The sequence below is a fragment of the Chaetomium tenue genome (genome assembly GCF_020726465.1).
Source record: "Chaetomium tenue strain MPI-SDFR-AT-0079 chromosome Unknown F5144scaffold_2, whole genome shotgun sequence".
Classification (NCBI taxonomy): Eukaryota; Fungi; Ascomycota; class Sordariomycetes; order Sordariales; family Chaetomiaceae; genus Chaetomium; species Chaetomium tenue.
In genome coordinates this window covers 614,237-636,182 of record NW_027117330.1, presented here as the reverse complement: position 1 = coordinate 636,182, position 21,946 = coordinate 614,237, and the positions used below count along the sequence as shown (strand labels likewise).

Genomic DNA, 21,946 nt, shown 5'->3' with positions numbered 1-21,946 from the left:
TATTATTATCATTAACGCCTCGTTCCCTTATTATCCAAACCCTATCATTGTACAGCCAACCACATCCAACCACCAAGAAACACCAGCCCCTTCCCAACCCGCAATGCAATTATGCAACCAACGCACACCCCCAATCCCACTCCCACCATATGCACATACAATACAATGTAAACAGACTAAACACCCATCAACCGCCCCCTCAAAAGCCGCTGTTTAAACGACTCGGGCGAAAACCCGCCTCCATCCCCACCACCCCCACCCCCACCCTCTCCTTCTGCCTCTCTTCTCACCCCCTCCTCATCCTCATCCCCATCATCACCCCCCTCCCAACCCCCTACCCCCCCACTCCGTCGCCGCAGATGCAAATCCGCCGTCTGAATACTCAACCGGCTCCGTCGGGGGAAGGCTGTATGCCCCGGGGACGCGCGGCGCGGGTGATGCTCCCATTTTCCGTCGTCATGGTCGTTGGCTGCTAGCCCGACCACGATCTCGGACTCGGTGTCAGTGCCGGACTCGTGTTCGATCTGGTGATGGTCTGCGCAGGCGCACGGCTCGAGGGCGCACGCGTCGCACGACATGCTGATGCCCGAGTCGCGCGAGTCGCGCGGGTTGGTTGGGCTGTTGGTGCCGGTGCTGTTGTTGTGACTGGGGGTGCTAGGATGGGGCGAGAGGGGGTGATGGTGTTCGAGGGGGGGTGGTGCGGTGGTGGCGGTGGTGTGAGCTTCCACTGACATCGTTGTGGGTCGTTGCAGGTCGGCCCGGCACAGGAAGGATTGCTCGCTGAAGGGGCGGCTTGCGCGTTTGTTGTTGCCGTTGGTACTGCTCATGTTGGAGACCCGGCGGGAGGGGGCGGCCGCGGTTGGGTCTTGTGTGCTGTTGCGGTGCATGTTTTGGAGGATGGTGCTTCGTCGGGATCGACGGTTCGGTTTTCTCGGCGGGCTTGGGTCCTCAGCTTTTTGCGTCCTAGACGGTTGCGCTCCGCTTACTGTTGAGCTACAGCGGCCGAGGGACTGTTTCATCATGTTGACTTTGTGTGTCTCGAAGACTAGCTCGAGCTGACCTGTGAGGAAGCTGAGGTAGTCTGCATCGAGGGCCTCGGGAAGCAGGAGTTGAAGCTTTTCTCGGAGGCTTTCCTTCAGCATATCTTGCCCTTCATCAAAGGCTTGCTCCACTTCGACCAGTTCGGTCACTGGGTTGAAGTCTGAAAATTGTCAGTTCGGGAACTCAAGAACTCTCAGTCGATTGCGGGCATACCTGAGTCTGGTACTTCGAGGTCGTCGGGAAAGAGAAGAGTCCAGACTCCGTCCCAAGTCGAGGTGGGATCACTGTCGGCCTTTCCGTATAGCAGGTTCCTTACCACTTCCTCCGTTATCCCATTTTCATAATCGACCGGAGATGCCTCCGTCACTTCACAAATCTGGTCTCTTGGTAACAGCAAGTGCTCCTCAAGTGCGGTTTCCGTCTCGAATTGTTGCTTGCAGCGTCGACATCGGTGCCGGGTTAGACTCGGCTCCTTTCCGTGGGATGTAACGATATGGTGCCTGCATTCTGGTGTTAGCAATGAACCAAGCCAACAGAACTAGCGTGCGCTCTCACTTCAACCCACGGATCGAATCAAACGGGGCCCGGGCGCATGTCTCATGGTCACGAATGTTGAATCGGGCCGGGTTCCGTTTCCTAAACGGACAAGGGTACGAAGCCATCTCATCCAGACCGGCGCTGCTTTGATCCAACAGTGTCTCCATTTCCCATTCCGAGCTCTGGCGGCCGTCCGTCGATAATCTCGGTTGTCCCCAGGAATTCGACTTAAGAAGCGTAGTGCTTGAGGCAGTGGAGTGTCTCGCCACTTCTCCATAATAGGACGACGGAGCTCCAATCGGCTCTGGTGCGTCATCGGAGAGCTCAGCCACGGCACTCCGGCGATTATCGATATGCCTCCGGGTCATCCCAGTGCTCTTCGTCTCCAGTAGGTGGACTGGGTACGATTGTGGACTGAATGGGGCCCCGCTCTTTATCTGTTCCTTGAGTTCATTTTCACGAACTCTCCCCGCCCACAACCCAACAACCTTTTCGGGCAATTCACGCCGCCTAACCAGCCGCGAGAGTCTTGGTTGGCGATGAAGGACATGTTCGTTCGAAGTTGGAAGATCTAGACGGGACATGGTGTGTGGCGCCGCGTCCTGGAACCGTTTCAACAGGGCCAATTTTATGCAGCAAGTTCACCAGCCATGTGCACAATGGGAGGAAGAAGAGACGCTTCGGACTAATTGATGGATGGGCTGAGGGGTGGGCTTGTTCTTGCGTGGTTCTCTGGCTTTCCGGCGCGGATTGTCGGCTCTTGAGGCTTCTGGAAGGCACTGGGAGGAACAATAATCATGAAGATGGCCAGAATTGGGAGAAAAAAGAGAAGAGACGTGTGTGAATACGCGGGGATATCCGCGCGACACACCAGAACCGTGGCTGTGGGTCAGCATCCAGGATTCGGGATTCAGGAACAACCGTTGATTGTTGGGACCAGGGTTGCTCGGAAATCGAAGGCCATGCGCCGCCCGCGGATCTGGGCGGGAATGAAGACATTCCGAAAAAGGCGAACGATTACTCGTTAAGCGCCTCGAACCTGACGCAGTGTGCCGCTATTTGTCCTCGGGATGGTGGAGTTTTTGCCATCAGGGGCGCGCAATACCCTTGTCGGGAGGTCGATGTGGGCTATTATTGGCCAATGTGTCATTCGAGCTTTTGGCATATCAGCGGCTGCGAGATGCAAGGCAACCGCTGATTCGACTTGGCTGATATGGGCCAATTTGGTGTGGGTGGCACTAGAATACTTGGAACTCAGCTGGAACTTGGAAGGCAGCAGGTGCAATTATCAAAACTTTTGTTTTCATTCATGCCTTCCAACTTCGTAAATTACCTGGGTACTGTGTAGGTACTGAAACAGATGGTTTGGATTTTTACAGATTGTTCGGAAGGCACGGAGGGCTTGAGCTTTTCCCCATTTGGAACATGCACAACGCAGCCAGGCCTAAATCGTCAGACCGGTGGCAGTTTGTGAGCCAGTAAAGTCAGGTTCTCAGGAAACCGAGGCCGCGTCGCCGCTGAGCTTGGACTGTTACACAACAGGGCGGCCAGCGCCGGTTTCCAACGCCTCCATGTCTCGGCGCGTCCTTCTTCCCCAGCTTCTCCTCGATTACCACTGTTTTCATACAGCGCGACCTGGACTTTCCCATTGCCCCCGTGCCGCATCTGGCTCCGCATCTCGCCACCATGATTGTAACGGTGGGAGAAGATCGATATGCGCTTGTGTATTCAGGCTTGGTCCGTCCTACCCCGCTCCGTTCTTCGTGACCGGTAAACAAGCCTGACTTTCGTCCATTTTGCAGCGAGTCCGTAGACCTGCCAATGCCCAAAAACGCCCTCCCCAGCCCGTCTTCCTCATCTCTGCTTCAGACTGCAGCCTCGAGCCCGATGAAGTTCTGGAACGGATCCGGCGGATCCACGAGGAAGACGACGTCTGCAATGAAGCCTTCCTGTCCGACACCCTACTTGTCGCAGATGGCTGCTCCTCTTCCGAGCAGATCATGCTGTTGCGCACCGAGTTGGCAGATGAAGTAGTTCTAGGCCAAAAGCCTTGGCATCTCAACTTTGTTTACAGCGTAGACACTCCAACTTCAGAGTCAAACATCCCCAGTGGACCGTACTTCCTCAGCGGAGAAGGGGTGTTTCACGCTTGGAAGATCCATACAGATGCGTCCTCATGCTTCGAAACTACCGTGCTGCCAACCAAGCATCGTTATCGGTAGGTTGAACAGCCGACTGGGGTGAGACGCAAGAGGTACTGATACGAAGCAGGTTCAAGAATCTCAATTCCATTGGCCCGAACGGTTCCGGAAAGTCTGTCGCTGTTCCCAGCCGACTCTATTATTGCCCCTCTCCGGCCAAGCCGCTGGCTGGCGTGAGGATTGGCATCAAGGACAACTTCAGGCTCGCTGGTACCAAGAGCGCTGTGGGAAACCGCGCGTTTCTGAACACTTATGATCAGGACGAGGAAACAGCCGCATTCATAAAAACGCTTATTGACCTCGGTGCCGTTATCGTCGGCAAGACGAAGATGACCGCGTTTGCTAGTGGAGAAAAACCCATTGACTGGTTTGACTTCCAATGTCCGTTCAACCCCCGCGGTGACACCTATCTTGAACCCGGTGCGAGCTCCACCGGGTCGGCCGCCGCGACCGCCGCGTACCAATGGGTGGATATTTGCATTGGCACCGACAGTATGTATTTGGACTCCCCTCTAAAGGGTACCTGCTTACAATCTTGCCAGCAAATGGAAGTGTGAGAGAGCCCGCCGCAAGATGTGGTGTCTATGGGATCAGGTGTTCGACAGGTGGCTGGGGCCCAACCACGGGCTTGTATCCCTGCTCCCCGTAAGTTCCGCGTGCGAGTTGCGTGCGTACATGTTACTAACGTTTTGTAGGGTTTTCGATACGGTAGGTGCCTTTAGTCGGAGCTTGAGGGACCTCCAGGTCTTTGCCAAAGCCGCACTCGGTTCCACGACAAAACAGTACAAGGCCGTGCGTAGGATCCCGTCCACGACCTTCACAATGTCTCTACTGACATGTCTAAGTTTCCCACCAAAATTCTCTATCCCACCGAGTTCTTCCCAGTCCAGCAACCCGCTCAGCAGAGAATGGTCGAGAGTTTCGTCGGAATTCTTGAAAGCTTCCTCGGCGTCAAGAAGACCAATTTCAGCCTCGCTGAGAAATGGGCTCAGAGTCCACCCGCGGAAGCAGAGGGCAAGTCTTTGGAGGATTATGCCTACACGGTATGCCCCTCTCTCCTTAAAACTACCTTGCTACACGCGCTAAATTCGGCGGACCGATCAAGTCTGGATACAATCCATTTTACTACGACATCTACCACGAGTACGATGGCTTCCGGGACGACCATCTCAAGAAATTTGGAACGAAGGCCTACGTCTCACCCAGCATGCAATGGAGGTGGTATGTCGTGCCCAAATCCTAAGCCACAAATGGGGATTCTAACTTGACGTAGGGACCGCGGTGCCGAAATACCCAAGCCAGAGGTGGAAAGGTCACACGAGGAGCTGAAGGTCCTTCATTCTTGGTTCTCCAAGGAAGTACTTGGCGCGGATGAGACATCGGGGTCAACGGCCATACTCATTCTGCCTGTTGGGCCAACGCAGCCCGACTATCGTGACGTCTACTCCCTGCCAGGCCCAAGACTCGGTATTGATGCTCTCAGTCTTGCGTCGTTCATGAGGATGCCCCAACTCGTAGTGCCAAGTACGTCCAAGTCCTCCCCCGTTCGAAAACAAGTATTAACGCCCTCCCCAGTCGGCCAGGTGGACTACGACTCCCGCGTTTCGGGCAGAACAGAAAGCTTTCCCGTAGCTTCTTCCATTGCTGGTGCAGAGGGTAAGTTCCACATGACCCCGGTGGCTTACACGGCATGGGCTTTACTGACATGACATAACTAATAGGAAGCGATCTAATGCTCATTGATCTCACGAGGCAGGCATTAGAAAAGGTCGGCTTTCCCACCAAGGTCAGTACTGGGAGATACGCATTTGACCCCTGAGAATGGAGAGACCTTGTGCACCGGATTGTGTTGGGGTGAGCACAAGGGAAGAGTCACTCGTTACGGTAGTTTCCCTCCAGGCGTCATCCCGTGTTAATAGCAGAAAGAGAAGTATGAATGGCAATGATTTGAATACTACATATCAAACCACCACCGATTCTCCTGCCTCTCACCCCCCCGAAAACACCCCCAGCCCGTCCTCAACATAAAGTTTTCCTGGTGTGCTTATCTCATGCCCAAAACGTGGCCCGCCCCTCATGTCAATTCCTCGCCTAAGCAGGGCAGAGATCGGTCGGCGGCGGGGCGTCTCTAGGAAAGACACGGCCGTACAAGACAAGAATGTGGCCATTGCCCAGGCTAATATCCGACCGGGCCGCATTTTCGTCGCCAGCATTGGCCGCCTCGAGTATACTGTCCACAAAAGCATTGACTTGGGAATTGTTGGAGCACTTGGCCAGCTCGTCGTTGTCCTGGGCCGTAGCACCCCCACCGGAACCGATCTGAGCGAACCCATAACCCACCACGCCTCCCGCGCCCAGCTTCACGACCTCGCAAGTCACCGGGTACCGCTTTACATAGTCGTAGAGCGTCGACCCTGCCGCCTTGATCCGGTTGGCGCACTCAACACCCTGCGCCCATCCGTCCGCGAGCCGCACCGCCCCCCCCGCCGACCGTGTCCCGCCTCCGCCATGATGGCCGGGTCGAAGTAGGGGGAGAGGGAGCCGAGCGCGGTGGAGTCTGACACGTTGAGGCGCTGGCGGTGCCGTGCTTGATCGGCGGCCCAGGGGGCGTTGGCGATAGTGGGAGAACGGCGGCCACGAGCACGCGTCTTCTTAGTGGCTAGGGGCGCGATGGCGTCCCCAGGGTCTGGCGAGGGGGCAGTAGCAGCGGAAGGGACGCTCCGCTTGCCGGGGACGGTCCAGTCTTCACGGATCGAGAATCTGGTCGCTTTGGGGAAGTTGAGACAATTGTCATCGCCGCTGGCTATGAGATCCTAGCTGCATGATTTCCAAAAAGCAACGTCTGAAATGTTATCAGGCCCAAAGTTAGCTGCGTTCATGTTGAGGCTTTTTATAAGGCCAGGCCAAACGAGAAGATCTGCTCAGGGGTGTCACTCTATTCGATTCTCCATCGAGATACTCCGGCTCGATGGTCGCTGAGATTGCATTGGGAGGGACGTTATGGCAGACATCAGGGTACCCTGGGTAAGAGTAGGATCCAGTGCCCAGCCGGGCGCCGCGGCACTGGGAACCCAAGTAGAAAGTGACGCGGAAAGCCTGGGCCTGAGTAGCCAACAAAAGGGATGTGGCAACAGATTGAAGTTTGGGATGCATGGTGAACGACGAAAGTTGAGCAGGCACTAGATGCTGTCGAGCCTCTGAGCCGCTTGAATCTCGTTTGATTTGGGTGCGATGGTGACTTGGCTGGATACCGTCAGCAACGAAACGCCCCGGAGAACCCTCATCTTATAGAAGTTGGTTCATCCACCTCCCGACTACCTCAGCTGAGATTGTTGACTCCAGGTCCCGGAGACCTTTTGGGGGCCGCATGTTGGGATCCTACAGCCCGGTTGTCTCACGGCTTGAACTGGCACAAAGGCCGGTTGGCTTAACGCCCGTTGGTCCAGGGCTTCTGTCTGGCACCTCAGATGTAGCAGTAGACGCGTGAAGTCCCCCGTTGCGTTGGTGCCAGGCCGAGGCGCAGCAGGGAGAGACTCGGGGTACGCGATCTCTGTCCGCTCGCAACAAAATACCATCATGGACTTCTAATGCAGTTATCGATTTTGGACGGCTGGTGACAGGCGTTCGCATGTAGTTGCCGTTCATGTTGTTCTTCTCCTCAAGTCCCAGTCTCCGGACCTTGGCCATAAATGTTTGGTCCCGAAGAACGTCATATGGGATCACCGTCTTCACCCCACGCGTACCTCCGCGGAAGACGGTTACGAAATAGGCAGCTAATAGCTAAGTAGCAAAAGGGGAAGGTCCTGTGCATTCGAGGGGGGCTCAATGCGGCACTGCCCTTGATTCATGAACGTGATGCATCCGAGACTGTTGGGCCTGTAACCTCGGTGGAGGTCAGTTGATAGACACAACTTAATTAAGTTGTTGTAAATGATATCCAATCAAAGAAACGGCGAATACGCATCCTGCCTACACGAGAGTATCTAATAGTGGCGGCAGAAGTCATCAAGTCGTCCTGAAAGATCCTTTTGGTGGACTGGAAGGTACATGTACGTGTGTATGTACGAGCTCCTCCATTTGGGGGCCAAGCGTTTCATCTCCCTAATCATAGCTCGGGCTCGCCGGCAACATCAGTGCTGAGCCTTGATGGTCGCCTGAATAAACAACCAGGATTCCCCGGGGCCCTCAGCGATGCCGCAGTCCTTGTTGGCACGTACATAGTGTACATGTACCTACCTACATGTAGTTACTGTCGATCTCACAGCCTTACGAGTACATGGCCAAGTTTCCGTTTGGGCAGCCCGCCATGGACATGACAAGTGGAATGAGGTTGATCAAGATATGGTACCTATTCGGAATTCGGAATTCGCACATGAAGAACGGATGTTTTCTTTAGGAACGTGATGCACAAGCTTGATTGGCTGGTTGTGTGCGGCGGAGTACTTAACGGCAGCAAATGATGCTGATCATTTTGCCCATGTTCCCTTTAAAAGGCCGTTCCGATACTTTTCGGTAGGCGAACGTTCGGCGGCGACTTAGTGAGACTGTTGGTTGCGGCTGTGGCAACAAGCAAGGCGCCGGCTAACTCTGCGGCCAGTAAAAAGGCACCTACTAAGTTAGGTACCTTAGGTATGTAGGTTGGTAGGCAGTTTAGACAACGGCTGGGTTCCATTTTCCCGCCCCCACGTTGTATCACGGTAACAACACTCAATGCGTTTCATTTCTGGGGGTCTTTCTCCTCCCCATCATCATCTTCGTACCTTAGCTTTGGCTATTTTCGAATTCCCACAAAGTCTACGCACCTACAACACACCGAACACATGGATAACGCCAACGGCCAGAACGTTCCCGCGGCTGCGGATCCCCCTCGAGCCCTGCCGGCGGACTGCACCCCTCTCGAGCGCCGACTCGCATCCTGGTGCTGCTTCCTCGCCACTCTACTATGCAACGCCCTACTCCGAATATTTGTCTGGCCGCACGTCTCAGGCCAGCCATATTTGATTTTGGTCGTCATCGGCACCCGCTGCGTCGTCGGGGTCTCGTGGTTGCGCCTTCACGAGTGGCTGACGGGCGAGCGGGGGATGGATCCCTTGCTCCAGACGGCGATTGGGTTTCTACCTACTATCTTGGTGGACCTTGCGCTTGGGAGCTGTTACAAAAGTTGCAGTGTTAGGGATGTAGTGGCGCGGGACTACTGCCGAGGTGGATGAGGGCGAGTGTTTGTGGATGGGATAGCTACTCCGGGTTGTCTTGTACCCATGTTAACCTTCCATCTTGACCCGCGAGGTAAGGCAGGTAACGAATATGATTCCCAGCTTTTCAGGTTCACCTCCTTTACAGGACCGTAATTTGGGGGAAATGTGTAGATTGATCAGTCCGCACGGGTGATGGGAGCAACCACAATAGGATAGTCGAGGACATTGGCTGCAGAGATGTACTCTGCATCTACGTCAGTCGTGTATGTAAAGCGTTGAGGGCGGGGGGAAGGAGGGACGGGGGATAGGGGAGATGGAACAGGGGAAGGAGTTAGGGTCGTGTACGGTAGTGGTAGAGCTTTCCCGGAACACCCGCGGCTGAGGGAAACGTCAGGAAGAATACCTTAACTACATCAACTGGGCGCCCTAGTCATGCTGAAGTTAGCTAATAGTTGAAAGAGTAGTGCTAAGGAGACAAATCAACAAGAAATGGAAAGAGCCAAGTAAAGGTGAAAGAGAGTGTGGAAGGGAAGAATGAGATCCGTACCTGGACCCTGAGAAACAAAGGAGACATTGCCAGGCTGCATCCACCTATACCTTCAAAGCTAGAAGAGTCCCAGTGACCTAATATATCCGGTGCTACATATCGGCTTTATCCTTCGACATGTAGATACAAAATTTCCGTTCCCCTTCAACAACCACCGTCGCTCACCGCTGACCCGAGCTCAACCCGCATACTGGCATCATCGATATCATCTTTATTTTTCTCCTGGTCCTTGGTGGGGAGAGACCTCTGCTCGCTGATAAACATCAGGCAAGCCCCAACCCATGGGCCTTCTTTGATCGGCTGTGCCAACCACGTGGTCAAGGGGCTGTCGGCCTCTGGTGCAGGGTTGTCAGACCGCGAGACTGTGCTCAGCGCAGGTTTCGCCTCGCGCCCGGGGCAAACATACCGATGGAAGTGTGCGTAGTGCACTCTGGCCTTCCTTGGGAGTTCATGACCATTGGTTGTGTTTTGAATGGATACTTGGGCTTGGTCTGTTGCGTGTAGGAAGGACCGAAACCAACGGGTGCACAGGAAAACGGAGAACATCGGAACAAATGTCCATGATCATGCAATTAGAACGGACGAGACCAAGCTACAAATACGTGCCGTGGACGGTTGCGTGTACCACGACGGGCATCAACGTCAAAAACACCAAGCCAGGGGCCAAGAGGGCCATTTTTGCCATTGGAGCTCAGTAAGTTCCTTCTTGGGAAAAAGAACATCAGCCTTCGGTTACCAGGCCAGGGCGGGCAGGGGCAGTTTTTCCATTGGCGCTTGGGATGGGTTCCAAGTGTTGGGAAACGGACCTTCGCCCATTCACGAAAATGGCCCTCGTTTACGATGTGGGGATGAGGTCAAGGAGAGGGCCAAGCAAAGGAAAACGCAGCCCAAGTTCAACAAGCGGCTCCCCTGTCAGCGTGCAGCCACAGCAGCCGGGGGGCAGCAGGCAGAGGGCCAATTTTTTCAGCCAATCCTTCGTGAAAGTCGTTCCGGCTACAATGAGCACTATCAAACAAGACGCCCGAGGCTGATGGTTTTGACCAATCACAAAATTGGCCCTTCGGGACCCAGCGAAGCGGTGAGGTTGGACAACGTTAAGGAGAGCAGTACACGTTACATCTCCTCTGCAAGACATTCCCATTAAGCTCACACACCCTCAGGAGCCAGGCATCAGCGAGACCTCTCATCGGCATCTAGCCTGGTGTCGTCTTTCAAGCATTCTGCAATTGATCTTTGCTCGTTGACCCGCCAATGCCATGCCGTCAACGTCGTCGCGGCAAGACTCGCACTGTTGCTTCCTGCGACGTGATTCTACCAGGAGACATGATTCTTCCCCAGGACACGAGAGAATACGACAGCTCGGACTGGCACCTCCGGCCGTTGAGTCCTACCGTGTCAGGGCCGCAGCACAGCGACGACGCCTCGTCCACCAGCCATGTCCGACTCAGCCCTGACGCGACGCTGATACTGGGTTGGGAAATAGAGGAAGCGCCTCACTACAAACTTTACAGCGTAACAGACCAATGGCGACGCCGGCGGTCTGATCTTGCGGCGAGAGTGTACCAACTCGACATCAACGCGGTGTATCTCAAAGTGCGGCGCCATCGATTGCGGTGCATCAAAAGAATTGCTAGCCGAACGGTGCTTGAAGTTGGGGTGCCGGGTTTTCGCATTATCGTCTGCCGGCTCGGTGTCGATGCGGGCGTGTCGTGCCTTGGTGGTGGATCTGCGGAACAACGCCCGTCTGACTCTGCGTCTTCCGAGGCGGAAAGAGGTGACAGGACCAAGCCCAGATTGGAGGGTGGAGTAGAGGTTGAGGAAACGCCTGAGGCGGTGCAAGAGCAGAAACTCAATACCGATGTCTGTCACGAGAAAAGGACGTCCTACCAGCACGAAGCCAAAAGGGTGAGGCAACGTGACCGCCGGCAAGCTGCACGGAGAGCAAGGAGAGAGAAGCCCGGAGGGGCGGAGCTCCCGGCTAGCCAAGGTGGCCATTCAGACCGCGCCGACGACCACACCACCGACAACCCAGATGATCCGGGGGACCCGAGTAACTTCTTCTTGCTCCTCCTCCTGTACCTCGCCTACGACCAAAATGGGCAGCTTTACGAGGAAATCACCCCAAGCGCAGACCGAGCCCTTGTTCTGCAAGGCATCAAAAACACCCCGCTGAAGGACTTTCTGGAGACATATCTCGCCCAGCTACCCATCGACTTCAGTTCCGCTGGGCAGATTGAGGAATACCTCGCCATCAAGGAGAGCGAGATCATCTTTTTGAAGAGGCAGCAGAGTAAGATGGAGCGGATTGAGCAACATTACAAGGACCAATTCCTGGCTTCCTTGCGTGAGCTGCAGGCAAAACAAGTGTCTAAGGCCGAAGGATGGAGGGACCAACAGCCAGCGGTTCAGATGGCGCAGCATCAGCTCAAGGTGGCAAGGCACGTCAGAAGTGCTCTCCCGGGGATTGTCTTGAAGGCAAGAGAGACATATAGGGAGCTCAAGTCGAAAGTTGCGCAGGTCCGGCAGGAGGATGAAGAAAAGAATAGGATAGAGAGGCTACGCTCGAAGTGTAAAGTCTTGGAGAAAGAAGTACACACGCTGGCCACGTGGACTACTAGTGTTGTCCCCTGCTCGACAACCTACCGGGAGCTGGAGGGGAGGTGGAGTGCGGCCATAAGGAACATGGAATTGAGCAAAGCGGAGTATCTCGAATCCCATGCTTGTGGAGGAAAACCAGTTTGATGGGATTATTGGGAACGAGCTTTGTGAAACCGAAGGGCCTGCAGCTCGCCACCGTTTCTAGATTGGTAGCACCTTACATAGGGGAACGGCGTGTTGACGGCAACACAGGGCGGTGTGTTGCCAAGGTGTGGCCAGCTGGAGGACAGCGATGCTCACTCACCGCTCAGCTTTTGCTTTGCTGAGGGCGCTACGAGTTATCAACTATTAGCCAGCGCCTGGGGAGCATGGTTGGATGTTGTCCGTTGTTGACCATGTACGGCGGAACGTGCCGCATCGTCGTTCGGCCATGAGCAATGTGCAAACGCTCAACGTGTGCACAACGTACATAGTAGTTAGAGCTTACGCAATCATGGAGGCCGCTTCTAGCCAAATGCGCCGAATGTGAGTGTGGTAGCAATATTACACAGAACTTGGAGAAATACCCCTTGTAGTGTGCGGATTCGAGGGAGAAAAGCAGTCTTCAACAGACGATGTGTGCCAGATGCAAGCTCCACACTGTCTATAAGCGCTGAATAACATAACTTACGTTCTGGCCTTTTACGGTCAAAGTAAGCGCGTAGACATTCCTTGCTGCCTAGGTTGTTTAGGCACACATGAAGCCCTACGTGGGGACTCCGGGAGTCACGAATGGTTTAACGTATGACAACTTGACTGGTAAGTACGAGTCTTGCCTGAGAACTAAAGGCCATACCTAGCTGATAGGGACTGTGAAAATCCCTAATAAATCCGCCCCCGGGGCTCTCACCCCCAATGAAAACGCAACAAAAAAGGAGCATCGCTGCAACCATCATGTAGATGGTGCGGTGATGTCGAACGTATTCCTCCGCCCCTTCCAATTATGTGTGGCCTGGTGTCGGCGAGGCCGCCTTGCGTCAGCCTTCGCAGCCCCTTGCGAAGAACGGCGTTTGTCCAGACATGGTCAACCGTTGACAAGAGATCATCCTACATGCCTCAAACTTGCCCAGGTCCCCTTTCGAAACACTATGATAGCCCGTCGCCCTGCTACTACCCAGCCCCAGATGCTCCCTAATGCAGGAAGCCTCTACCAACCATGCTTCCTCACCGGTTGCTGATCCCCCGCGGGACACAAAAAACGCCGGCGTAACGCACAATCGGTCCCTAAACACGTTTTTGTCCATTCCTGTCATGTCGCCCTCGCTGCCCGGCTTTTAGGCCAGGCGGCCTCCCTCTCCTCTGTTTCCCGCAATCCTGGATATGGTCCCGGTGTATCTGGAGGCCACCAAAACTTGCGCTGTCAACTCGAAACCCACAGATGCAAATGTACGGCGAAGTGCTTGGGCTAGTGCAACTTTCGAGGTGCGGCTGATGCTTGTCTTTGCGATGTTTCTGGCCGCAGCGGCACACGTAGAGAGCGCCAAGATGGTGTGGCGAGTTCCGTAGATGCCGTTCTAGCGATCTCACCAAAGTGTGCTCGTTGCAACCGGCCCTCCCGCAGAAGTAACGGCCCGGGGAAGAATGGGTGACTTCAATATGGCGCCTGAAGAGCAGAAGTCAGCACGGCTGTCCATTCCACACGAGACAGGGGAGGAAGACGTACGCCAAGGTTTTCACATCAGTCTCGGAGATGTGACAATGAAGGCAAGCCAGACCCGACGGTGAATGTCCGGGTCTCGGGCCGCTTTCTGCAGGAGGATTCGCCGGTGCCGTGGTGGGTAGTGATGTTGACTGCGCTAGTGGCGAGTTGAAGTTGAAGGACGCTTCTGAGGCATCGGGGGGCGTTGCCTGTAGTACCTCGACGTGGGAGTCCGAGCCCAAGGATTTGGAGGGGTCTGCCGCATGATCAGGAGAATCTGCCGGCGACTGCGATGACTGGATGACAGGATCTAACATAAGAAGTTCAGGTGAGATCCAGTCCAAGTCTGGCGTGGAACTAAGGGCGCTCTCGGCAACCGTGTCCGGCAACTGCATGGCGTGGAAAGACTGCCATGGGTCGCTCGAATCGGTGCACACTTCGGCTCCTCCATTCCAACCAGACAAGGCTGGTAGATAATAATAAGAGTCGTAATACCATGATGAGTCGTCGGGGGGCCCGAGCTCGTCTTGTTCTATGCGATGATCATGATGGTGGCTCTGAATGTCTGGAGCGCCGAGTCAAGCCCGGCGCCAGACAAGCGGCTTGTTCTGTGGAGACCTGAAATTCACCAGTAAGGTACCTGCCTACGTAGATTACCTTAGTTAATAAATGCATAGAAGGAATCGCGAGCAGAACGAATAAATGCTAGGTTGATTATACAAAGAACACAATGCACTTACTTCCTAGAGTAGCTCGCAATTGAGCATTAGCGCCTAAGGCGGCTTTGACAAGTGGTGGCGGTAAGAAGAAAAGAAGATAACTTGAAGGTGTGGGTGGGGGCTCTTCGTCTTAAATTTAGGTGGGCGACAGACAGGTCAGGGCCAATTTCCTAATTGGCTGTGAGGTGCAAACGCCTGGACGTCTTGGCGCGTTGCGCGCGGGTTGTACACCACTTTTAATTTTTTGGGCCGGCAGGAAAGGGGAAAACGAACAGCAAAATAAAAATAGCTATACCAATCGCCCTACTCGATGCGCGGATTACCTGTTTATATATTCTGATAGATCTAACCCTGCAGTATATGATTCTACTATACGATTGGTGATGCGGATAATACGCGTTGAGGTATTGATGGATATATGTCGAAAATGATGTTGATCGATGTTTTTTGCCAAGATTTTACAAAAGTTCGAAAAAAGTTTGGAAACAGAGATAAATCCATCAATATCTCAACGCGTATTATCCGCATCACCGATCGTATAGTAGAATCAGATACTGCAGGGTTAGATCTATCAGAATATATAAAGAGGTAATCCGCGCATCGAGTAGGGCGATTGGTATAGCTATTTTTATTTTGCTGTTCGTTTTCCCCTTTCCTGCCGGCCCAAAAAATTAAAAGTGGTGTACAACCCGCGCGCACACGCCCCAAGACGTCAAGGCGTTTGCACCTCACAGCTGCTCGGCCGCATGCGCAGCTTAGTCACGGCCCGAAACGAAGTGTTCCGCAGCTGAGAGCGACCGTTGGCTGAGCACGGGATTGGCTACAGGTCCTGCTTATCGGCCTGAGCGGCCCTCCTGCTTTGGCCTCGGCTTAAATCGGTATGTTTTTGGGCCATGGCTCAGACGCGTCGCTAGCGGTCCACGTCTTCTCGCGGTCGCCAGTCCGGCCGTGGACAAAGACGATGCTGGGGGGGGGGATTATTAGCGAGGCGTTATAGAGGAGCAAAGATGTACGCACTCGACGATGGCACCTGCCGGGCTGCAAAGCGGCTTGATGCTCGCGGGGAAAGTCTTGGTCGAAGACGAGGCCGCGGCGGGTGGTCGCTCTGGCTGGGTTATGTTTGCTGAGCCGCCGAACCAGTCGGCGCGGTTTCCGGCCGTCAGGACATGAGTAGTCGCATTCCACCGCGAACGTGCGGCTCGGTCCGTCAGATGGTGATCCACTGCTCTGGTGGGGTTCAAAGGCGGGCGTCAGCGAGGGTCCAGCAGCTACACTACCTTACACATTCCAGCCAGGTCGTGATGCCCAGCGGGGAGATCCAAGTTTCCGGATCCTGGACTTTGCGACCCTGCATTCGACCGATTTAGAGCGAGCTAAATTTAGCAGCAGTTATGTGGGTTCCGGATGACCGGCGACAACAAAACCTGGCAACGCTGCACCCAGGCCGATGGCGCTCAAGTCAGAGGTTAGCAGCAACAGGGTGGTCTAGATGGGCGAGGCCAACCACTGAGACATCTGCACACAGCTTCCATCGACACCCTGCCCGTCCTGCACCTTCACAAGCTTCATTTATGCCCCTCAATCAATGTGACACTGTGGAAACGTGGCTGTTGGTGTTCACACTCTAGGACAATTATCCTCAATTGCAACAAAACAACACTAGGAACGGACTATAATAACATTGCGGATAGCAGATTTAGACGATTCTGCGGCCTCCTCGCAGGTGCTCAAAACTGGGCCAGCGTCCGAAGAGGGCGAGGGGAACCGAAAATACTCCTCGATGAATGCGCCCAAGGCCGGCGGAGTTGCTGGGCTGTTGCCCCGCATGTCTTCTGCTGCACTTTGAGGCGGACATCCCCCTTGCCGCTTTGACTTGCCCCAGTCGGCCCACTTACCAACCATCTTGATACGCGTTGCTGGCTTGTCTAGGCCCTGCTTTCTTGTATCGTCTGTGCCATCATTTCCGTCAGGGGTTGCGGCTTGGGAGAAGGACAGGTCATCCTCGCTGTCCACGGAACTTGCGTGGTCGAACTCCGACAAGTTAGCGAATATCAAGGGGGATGCTGGCATAGAAGTAGGCACGGGAGACTGTGAAGGGCTCCCAGCCCTAGCCCAGCCTTGTCTGTGAGCGGGGACGCTGGGAGCGGCGACGTTTTGGCTTCCTGCTTGATGGAGGCGCCATCTACACACAATGACCACTGAAGGAGATTGGGCGGCAAGCATAATTCGGGTTTCCCGGGTTCGGGTCCGCGGGCCGTCGGCTCATTGGAGATCTGGGTCTTCGAGACACGGTAGCCGTGGACATCGAAGAGGTGGTCGAGGGAGACGCTCGAGACCCCGCACTCCGAGCAGCCCTTAGGCAGCTTGTGAGTCTCAAGAACGTGCCGAATCGCATCCTGACTGTGCCGCACCGCCTCGGTAGCGGTCGCTCCAGCTCTAACTGGCAGTGCGCGTCCCAGTCGTCGCCTATCCGGAACCACTTCGAACAATAGAAGCAATAGACAAGGTCGCGGTTGCTTACGCCGAGGCGTTCGGCCACAGCCCGTCACCTACAAGCGTAGATATGAGGCCACCTCTGCCGCTCGTGGATCATAGAACCGCACCAGTCAGCGGCTATAATGCTAGGGCTGGTTGGGACGGCTTAGGGATCTCGGTATAACCTTGCCAGTTCCTTACCGCACCAAGGGTACATCCCGCGGTCGGGTTTCTCTCCTGGACGACAACAGACCGTCTAGTCTTCTGTCAGGAGGTAGAGTATGTCTCGTATAGCGCCCTGTAGCTCTATCAAAGGCCAAGTCCGAGTCCCGGGCTATAGTCGTAGCGAGCCGACCCTTCTCGGGGATTAGTTCGTTAAGGGGGTCCGGGTCTTGGCCTATAAATGGTGATATACTGCCTCGGCTTAGAATCTTTACTTCCTTCTTATGTGAGCTACTCGTTGCGGTACGACTCAAGTCCCTCCTTATATAGCTTCTTGAGGAGAACCTGTTTCGTTGTAAGTATCGCTGTACGTTCGGCACTTATAATCGAGTCCCTGGCCTATATATCGAGCTCGACGATCGCGGGGTTCTGCTATATAGCCAAGTCTATAGCTATAGGAAGTTGTGTAGATACGCTGGGTTTACGGAACTGGCCGATACTTCGGAAATGTTCTGGAACGCTATAGTCCGAGGCCTCGTTACGAAAGGCGGCACTACTATTACAAGACGAGACGTTTCCCGTATAGAACTTATCTAATATCCCGGGATAGTAATATAGGATGTATTGCAACCTCTTAGCTAGCGTATAGCGCTCTATCTATAAGTTAGCTTATATAACGGGGCCCTGATCTCTGGGTAGGATATCCTACTATTGAGTCCCCCAGCGGTCTTACACCGGATCAGGTGAATACTACGTCTAATACTAACGTAACCTACGTATTGAAGGACTATATCGAATATCTTCCTGAATCTCTCCTCCGATATAGGCTTTTAGGTAGCTTTACCACCCTCGATACGGCGTGCGATCGGCAGGTCAGAAGCGGACTCGTTCTACAATAATAGTATCTCGTTGTTACGGTCGACCATCCTCTATTTCTATAAGTTCGACAAGGTGTCTGGAGCTAGGATGGTTCCCGAACCGTTTCAAGAGGGCGAAGACTGTAGTACTACCGAAACCAGGAAAGGCTCCGCCGGTGTATCAGACCCCGGGGGGATACAGGCCCATTGCTCTGCTGCCAACCCTAGGGAAGGTAATAGAGTCAGTGGTCGCCAGGAAGGTCACTCAAACTGCAGAAGTCAACGGCCTCTTACCAGATGAACAAATGGGGAGCAGAGCACACCGCTCCACAGAGCTGGCTGTCCGGCTAGTAGTAGCCCAGGTCCAGGAGGCGTGGAGACAGAAGGGTGCGGCGTCCCTATTGCAACTGGACATCTCAGGAGCCTTTGACACGGTCAACCACACCCGACTGCTAGCAACTTTGCGAGAAATGGGCTACCCGAGGTGGCTGGTCCTCTGGACGAGAGACTGGTTGACTGGTCGAGAGGCCACCCTTCTTTTCGACGGCAAGACGGCGGCACCGACGGTAATTCGGGCAGGGGTCCCCCAAGGCTCACCCCTTTCCCCTGTTCTCTTCATCCTCTATATTTCCTCATTATACAAGCAGCTAAAATACGAGCACCCTCACTTGGCTATAACGGGGTTTGCGGATGACACCAACCTCCTGGTGTTTGGTCGAAACCCCGAGGCCAATGTCCGGCAACTGGAGGCGGCGTGGGAAACATGCATGCGATGGGCGGACAGTCGGGGGATGAAGTTCGCCCCGGAAAAGAGCGAACTGATCCATTTCAACAAGGGACGACGGCAGTGGACAAACCAGCTGGAACTCACTAACCCAGGGGGAGGCACCAGCCCCGTCAGACCGAAGGAGTCTGCCAGGTTCCTGGGAGTCTGGCTGGACCGGAAGCTCAACTGGAAAGCCCACCTGGCGGCGGTGGAGAAGAAGCTGAGGACCCAGAGCTATGCCCTGTCGAGGCTAGCGGCATCGACGTGGGGACTGGGTCTAGCCAAAGCGCGAGAAGTGTACACAAAGTGCATCTGGTCAGCGCTGGCCTATGGCGCATCGTCGTTCCACATTCCCACGGATGTGGGAGGCGAACCGGTGAAGAAAGGCACCACCAAGGCCCTCGGGAAGGCCCAGAACAAGAGCCTGAGGATTGTGGCGGGAGCCTTTAAGTCTACCCCCATCCGTAACCTCGAGACAGAGACGTGGGTACCACCATTGGACTTATACCTAAACAAACGGCTTGCAGATTTCGAAAACCGACTCCAACAACCCAATCTGGACGACGGCCAAGGCGGCAAGAAGACGGCGGGGAGCGTTATCCTTACCGCCTGCCGCAAGATACAGCAGAGACTCAGCTCGAGGAGGGGCAACAGGGGCCGACCGCGAACCTTGAGGCCTCAAGGGCCCACGGCGGTAGAGAGAGCCGCGGGCACGATCATGCGCTGGACGGGGGGAACCATAGACACGGACAAGGCAGTAGAAGAGGCCTGGAGAGCGAGGTGGTTAAAGGAACGGGACGGCAGAGCAATCACCAGGCCGGCGGACGACTTTGACCATCAGCGGGAGACGCTATTCCGGAACGAAACCCTAAGGAGGCATGACGGTCTCAGCAAGGCGAAAAGCTCACTGCTCATTCAAATCCGGACGGGAGCAATAGGCTTACGGGACTACTTGTTTACACGGGAAGTCCCGGAGGTTCTGACGCCTGTCTGCGAGTGTGGCGAGGGACGAGAGACTGCCGAACACCTGGTAGTGTGGTGTTTGGCCCCACCGTTGACTCGAAGATGGGAGAGAACTGGAATTCGGACACGACGGGACTTTTACTCAGTTCTACACGGTATCAATCCCACGACTGCACGGCTGGCGAGGAGGATCCTCGACTGGCTGATGGACTCGGGGAGGCTGCCGATGTACAGCTTGGCCAGGAGGCTCGAGCTGGAAACGGCGGCCTGAAGCGCCCCCGTTCGGAGGCCAGGAGGCCTCCTCTCTTTGTATACGTAGACTCACCAGAACGCATCGTTCCTTGATTGTTGGTAGGGGTTTTTCACCCGGCCCGGGAGGGCACGGTTTTCCTGTACACTAAATAGCAGAGGGTCCGGCACGCCCTAGGGCATAGCGGAGTATGAATAATAATAATATTACTGTGAAGCTTTTCCCGCTCCTGTCTCCCTTAGACTCGGTTGTGGGGGCCTATCCCGCTTCGTAGGCTAGGGCCAATGAGATGGCACACTCCTAGGCGGCGAGGCAGGTTCACCGACGGCCGAGAATGGATGGACCTCTCTCCTTCCTCTTTGGAAAACAGTGTCGTTAATTTCGTCCTATGGAACAGGCACTCGTGACTGTTTTCTTTGTTTATTTCCTGCTTGGCTTGGCCGGAGGTGCCGTCTGTTTCCTTTGTTCTCTTCCTGCTTGGCGCCGTCCGAGAGGCCGTTTCCCGTTTCTTGGCTCGTTATTCGCCGGAAACAAAACCAGACACCGTCATGATCACAATGAACCTGCTTCTCGCCCGGAGGCCACAAAGACGAAAACGTCATTAAGAGGTGGTGTATTACACTATAGAAGCAACTCTGAAAAAGACCTGCGTTAGATTCCCGCCTCGGTCCAGAGGGACGCGTCCTCTTCGTCGGCGGTTTCAGTGCCCTGGCCAGATTCAGGCATGGCATCCCATTCTCGAAGCCACGACTCGTGCTTGTGGTCTTCCTCGAAGCGCCGTCTGGTCTCCTTGCCCCGTCGTTCCAGCTTGAAGATAGCGTTTCTCATGTCTTTGTCAAGTACATTCTTGGGCTCGATAAAATCGCCGCGCGCCGGTTTCCGAAACAGATGCAGCCCGTCCCAGCTCTCCGCCCTCGATAGCTGCACGTACAGGCTCATGAAACTGGGCCGGGTCGCCGTGCCGCTGGAGTGGACGCCTTTTAGGTTGACGAGCACGTCCGAGAACTGCTTTCCCTGGCTCTTTTGATCCGTCATGGCGAAGGCCGGCGTGCAGAGAGGCCCCGTTCTGTGGGTAACCCACCGAAAGCCCGGCTTGCCCCTCCATCTGGCTCCCTTGCCCCGCATTTGGTTCGGGATGGCGACCGTCTTGCTCTTGATCAAGATGGTGCCGTTGGGGAGCCCAGGAATGGCGAGGCCCGCGCTATCGTCCGACTCGAGGAGGAGGGCCACGGGGGGTCCAAGATGGAGAGTCACATCGCTGGCGAGGGCGATGGTGCCGGCGGCGAGATCAGGGAAGATGTCGACGGCCTTGAACGGTGCCCCGTTGACCACCTTCAGCCCGACAAACTGGTTGCGAGTCACCACGACCGGCATGCCTTGAGCGTAGAAGAACAAGCCGGGGGTCGGCAGCTGTGAGTCGTCTCCGTGGCGGAGCACGTGGCATAACTCTTCCACACTTAGTCGCTTCCCTGACTCAGTGTCGTGCTTGGCCACGAATATGGAGGTGTGTTTGCCGTGGGCACGAGCCCACTGGACGACGGCCGCCATGTTCAGGTCCCACCGGTCTTGGTTCAGCGGCGTGATGGCTCGGAGGCCATCTACGAAGGAGGACTTGCACGACGGTGTATAGAGGCGTTGGCATAGCCGCTGGAAGTCCAGCTCGGTCTACTCGCCGTTGCGCAGGCGCCGGAGGAAGCCCCGCAGCCTTGGACAGCCGGCCGCGCGAACCTGTTCGCGGAGGATGACGACGGCCGTGAACTGGAGGAACAGCTTATGCGCAGCTAGGTGCTTTGCCGAGCTGTCCAGTCTCTGTCCGCCGCTGGCGCCCGTCAGGAGCAGCGTGTGGAGACCATCCTTTTTCTTTTGGACCTTTAATATCGCGTCGATCTCCTCGCGGCTGGGAAGTCCCATGCCACGGAAAGGCGAATCTTGGAGGTCCTGTAGCATGGTATAGAAA

The 21,946-nt window shown here is 55.2% G+C and overlaps 8 protein-coding genes across 8 annotated transcripts; 3 read left to right on the top strand and 5 right to left on the bottom strand.

Annotated features, from left to right (window-relative positions):
• Positions 1-176: 176 nt before the first annotated feature.
• F5144DRAFT_599024 (uncharacterized protein) lies at positions 177-1,703 on the bottom strand (the record flags this gene model as incomplete). Its single annotated transcript, XM_066790981.1, has 3 exons — positions 177-1,201; positions 1,255-1,541; positions 1,597-1,703. 3 exons carry the CDS (start codon positions 1,701-1,703, stop codon positions 177-179), a joined length of 1,419 nt encoding a protein of 472 aa, XP_066645878.1.
• Positions 1,704-3,099: 1,396 nt separating this feature from the next.
• F5144DRAFT_559981 (amidase signature domain-containing protein) lies at positions 3,100-5,749 on the top strand. The gene is made up of 10 exons (XM_066788188.1): positions 3,100-3,315; positions 3,381-3,796; positions 3,850-4,271; positions 4,322-4,424; positions 4,475-4,571; positions 4,625-4,822; positions 4,885-5,000; positions 5,053-5,303; positions 5,355-5,435; positions 5,501-5,749. The coding sequence occupies exons 1-10, from the start codon at positions 3,265-3,267 to the stop codon at positions 5,596-5,598; spliced, it is 1,833 nt and encodes a 610-aa protein (XP_066645877.1). The 5' UTR covers positions 3,100-3,264; the 3' UTR covers positions 5,599-5,749.
• A 786-nt stretch (positions 5,750-6,535) lies between these two features.
• On the bottom strand, positions 6,536-6,988 carry F5144DRAFT_559979 (uncharacterized protein). The gene has a single exon (XM_066788187.1). It carries the CDS (start codon positions 6,930-6,932, stop codon positions 6,645-6,647), a length of 288 nt encoding a protein of 95 aa, XP_066645876.1. The 5' UTR covers positions 6,933-6,988; the 3' UTR covers positions 6,536-6,644.
• A 1,462-nt stretch (positions 6,989-8,450) lies between these two features.
• F5144DRAFT_559978 (uncharacterized protein) lies at positions 8,451-9,262 on the top strand. Its single transcript, XM_066788186.1, has one exon. The coding sequence runs from the start codon at positions 8,600-8,602 to the stop codon at positions 8,987-8,989; it is 390 nt and encodes a 129-aa protein (XP_066645875.1). The 5' UTR covers positions 8,451-8,599; the 3' UTR covers positions 8,990-9,262.
• A 1,190-nt stretch (positions 9,263-10,452) lies between these two features.
• Positions 10,453-12,671, top strand: F5144DRAFT_559975 (uncharacterized protein). Its single transcript, XM_066788185.1, has one exon. It carries the CDS (start codon positions 10,773-10,775, stop codon positions 12,261-12,263), a length of 1,491 nt encoding a protein of 496 aa, XP_066645874.1. The 5' UTR covers positions 10,453-10,772; the 3' UTR covers positions 12,264-12,671.
• A 2,715-nt stretch (positions 12,672-15,386) lies between these two features.
• Positions 15,387-16,586, bottom strand: F5144DRAFT_599020 (uncharacterized protein; the record flags this gene model as incomplete). Its single annotated transcript, XM_066790980.1, has 3 exons — positions 15,387-15,480; positions 15,534-15,738; positions 16,412-16,586. 3 exons carry the CDS (start codon positions 16,584-16,586, stop codon positions 15,387-15,389), a joined length of 474 nt encoding a protein of 157 aa, XP_066645873.1.
• F5144DRAFT_559971 (uncharacterized protein) lies at positions 16,245-17,117 on the bottom strand. The gene has a single exon (XM_066788184.1). It carries the CDS (start codon positions 16,909-16,911, stop codon positions 16,699-16,701), a length of 213 nt encoding a protein of 70 aa, XP_066645872.1. The 5' UTR covers positions 16,912-17,117; the 3' UTR covers positions 16,245-16,698.
• A 3,076-nt stretch (positions 17,118-20,193) lies between these two features.
• F5144DRAFT_559967 (uncharacterized protein) lies at positions 20,194-20,914 on the bottom strand. Its single transcript, XM_066788183.1, has one exon. The coding sequence runs from the start codon at positions 20,718-20,720 to the stop codon at positions 20,376-20,378; it is 345 nt and encodes a 114-aa protein (XP_066645871.1). The 5' UTR covers positions 20,721-20,914; the 3' UTR covers positions 20,194-20,375.
• Between the last annotated feature and the right edge of the window lie 1,032 nt (positions 20,915-21,946).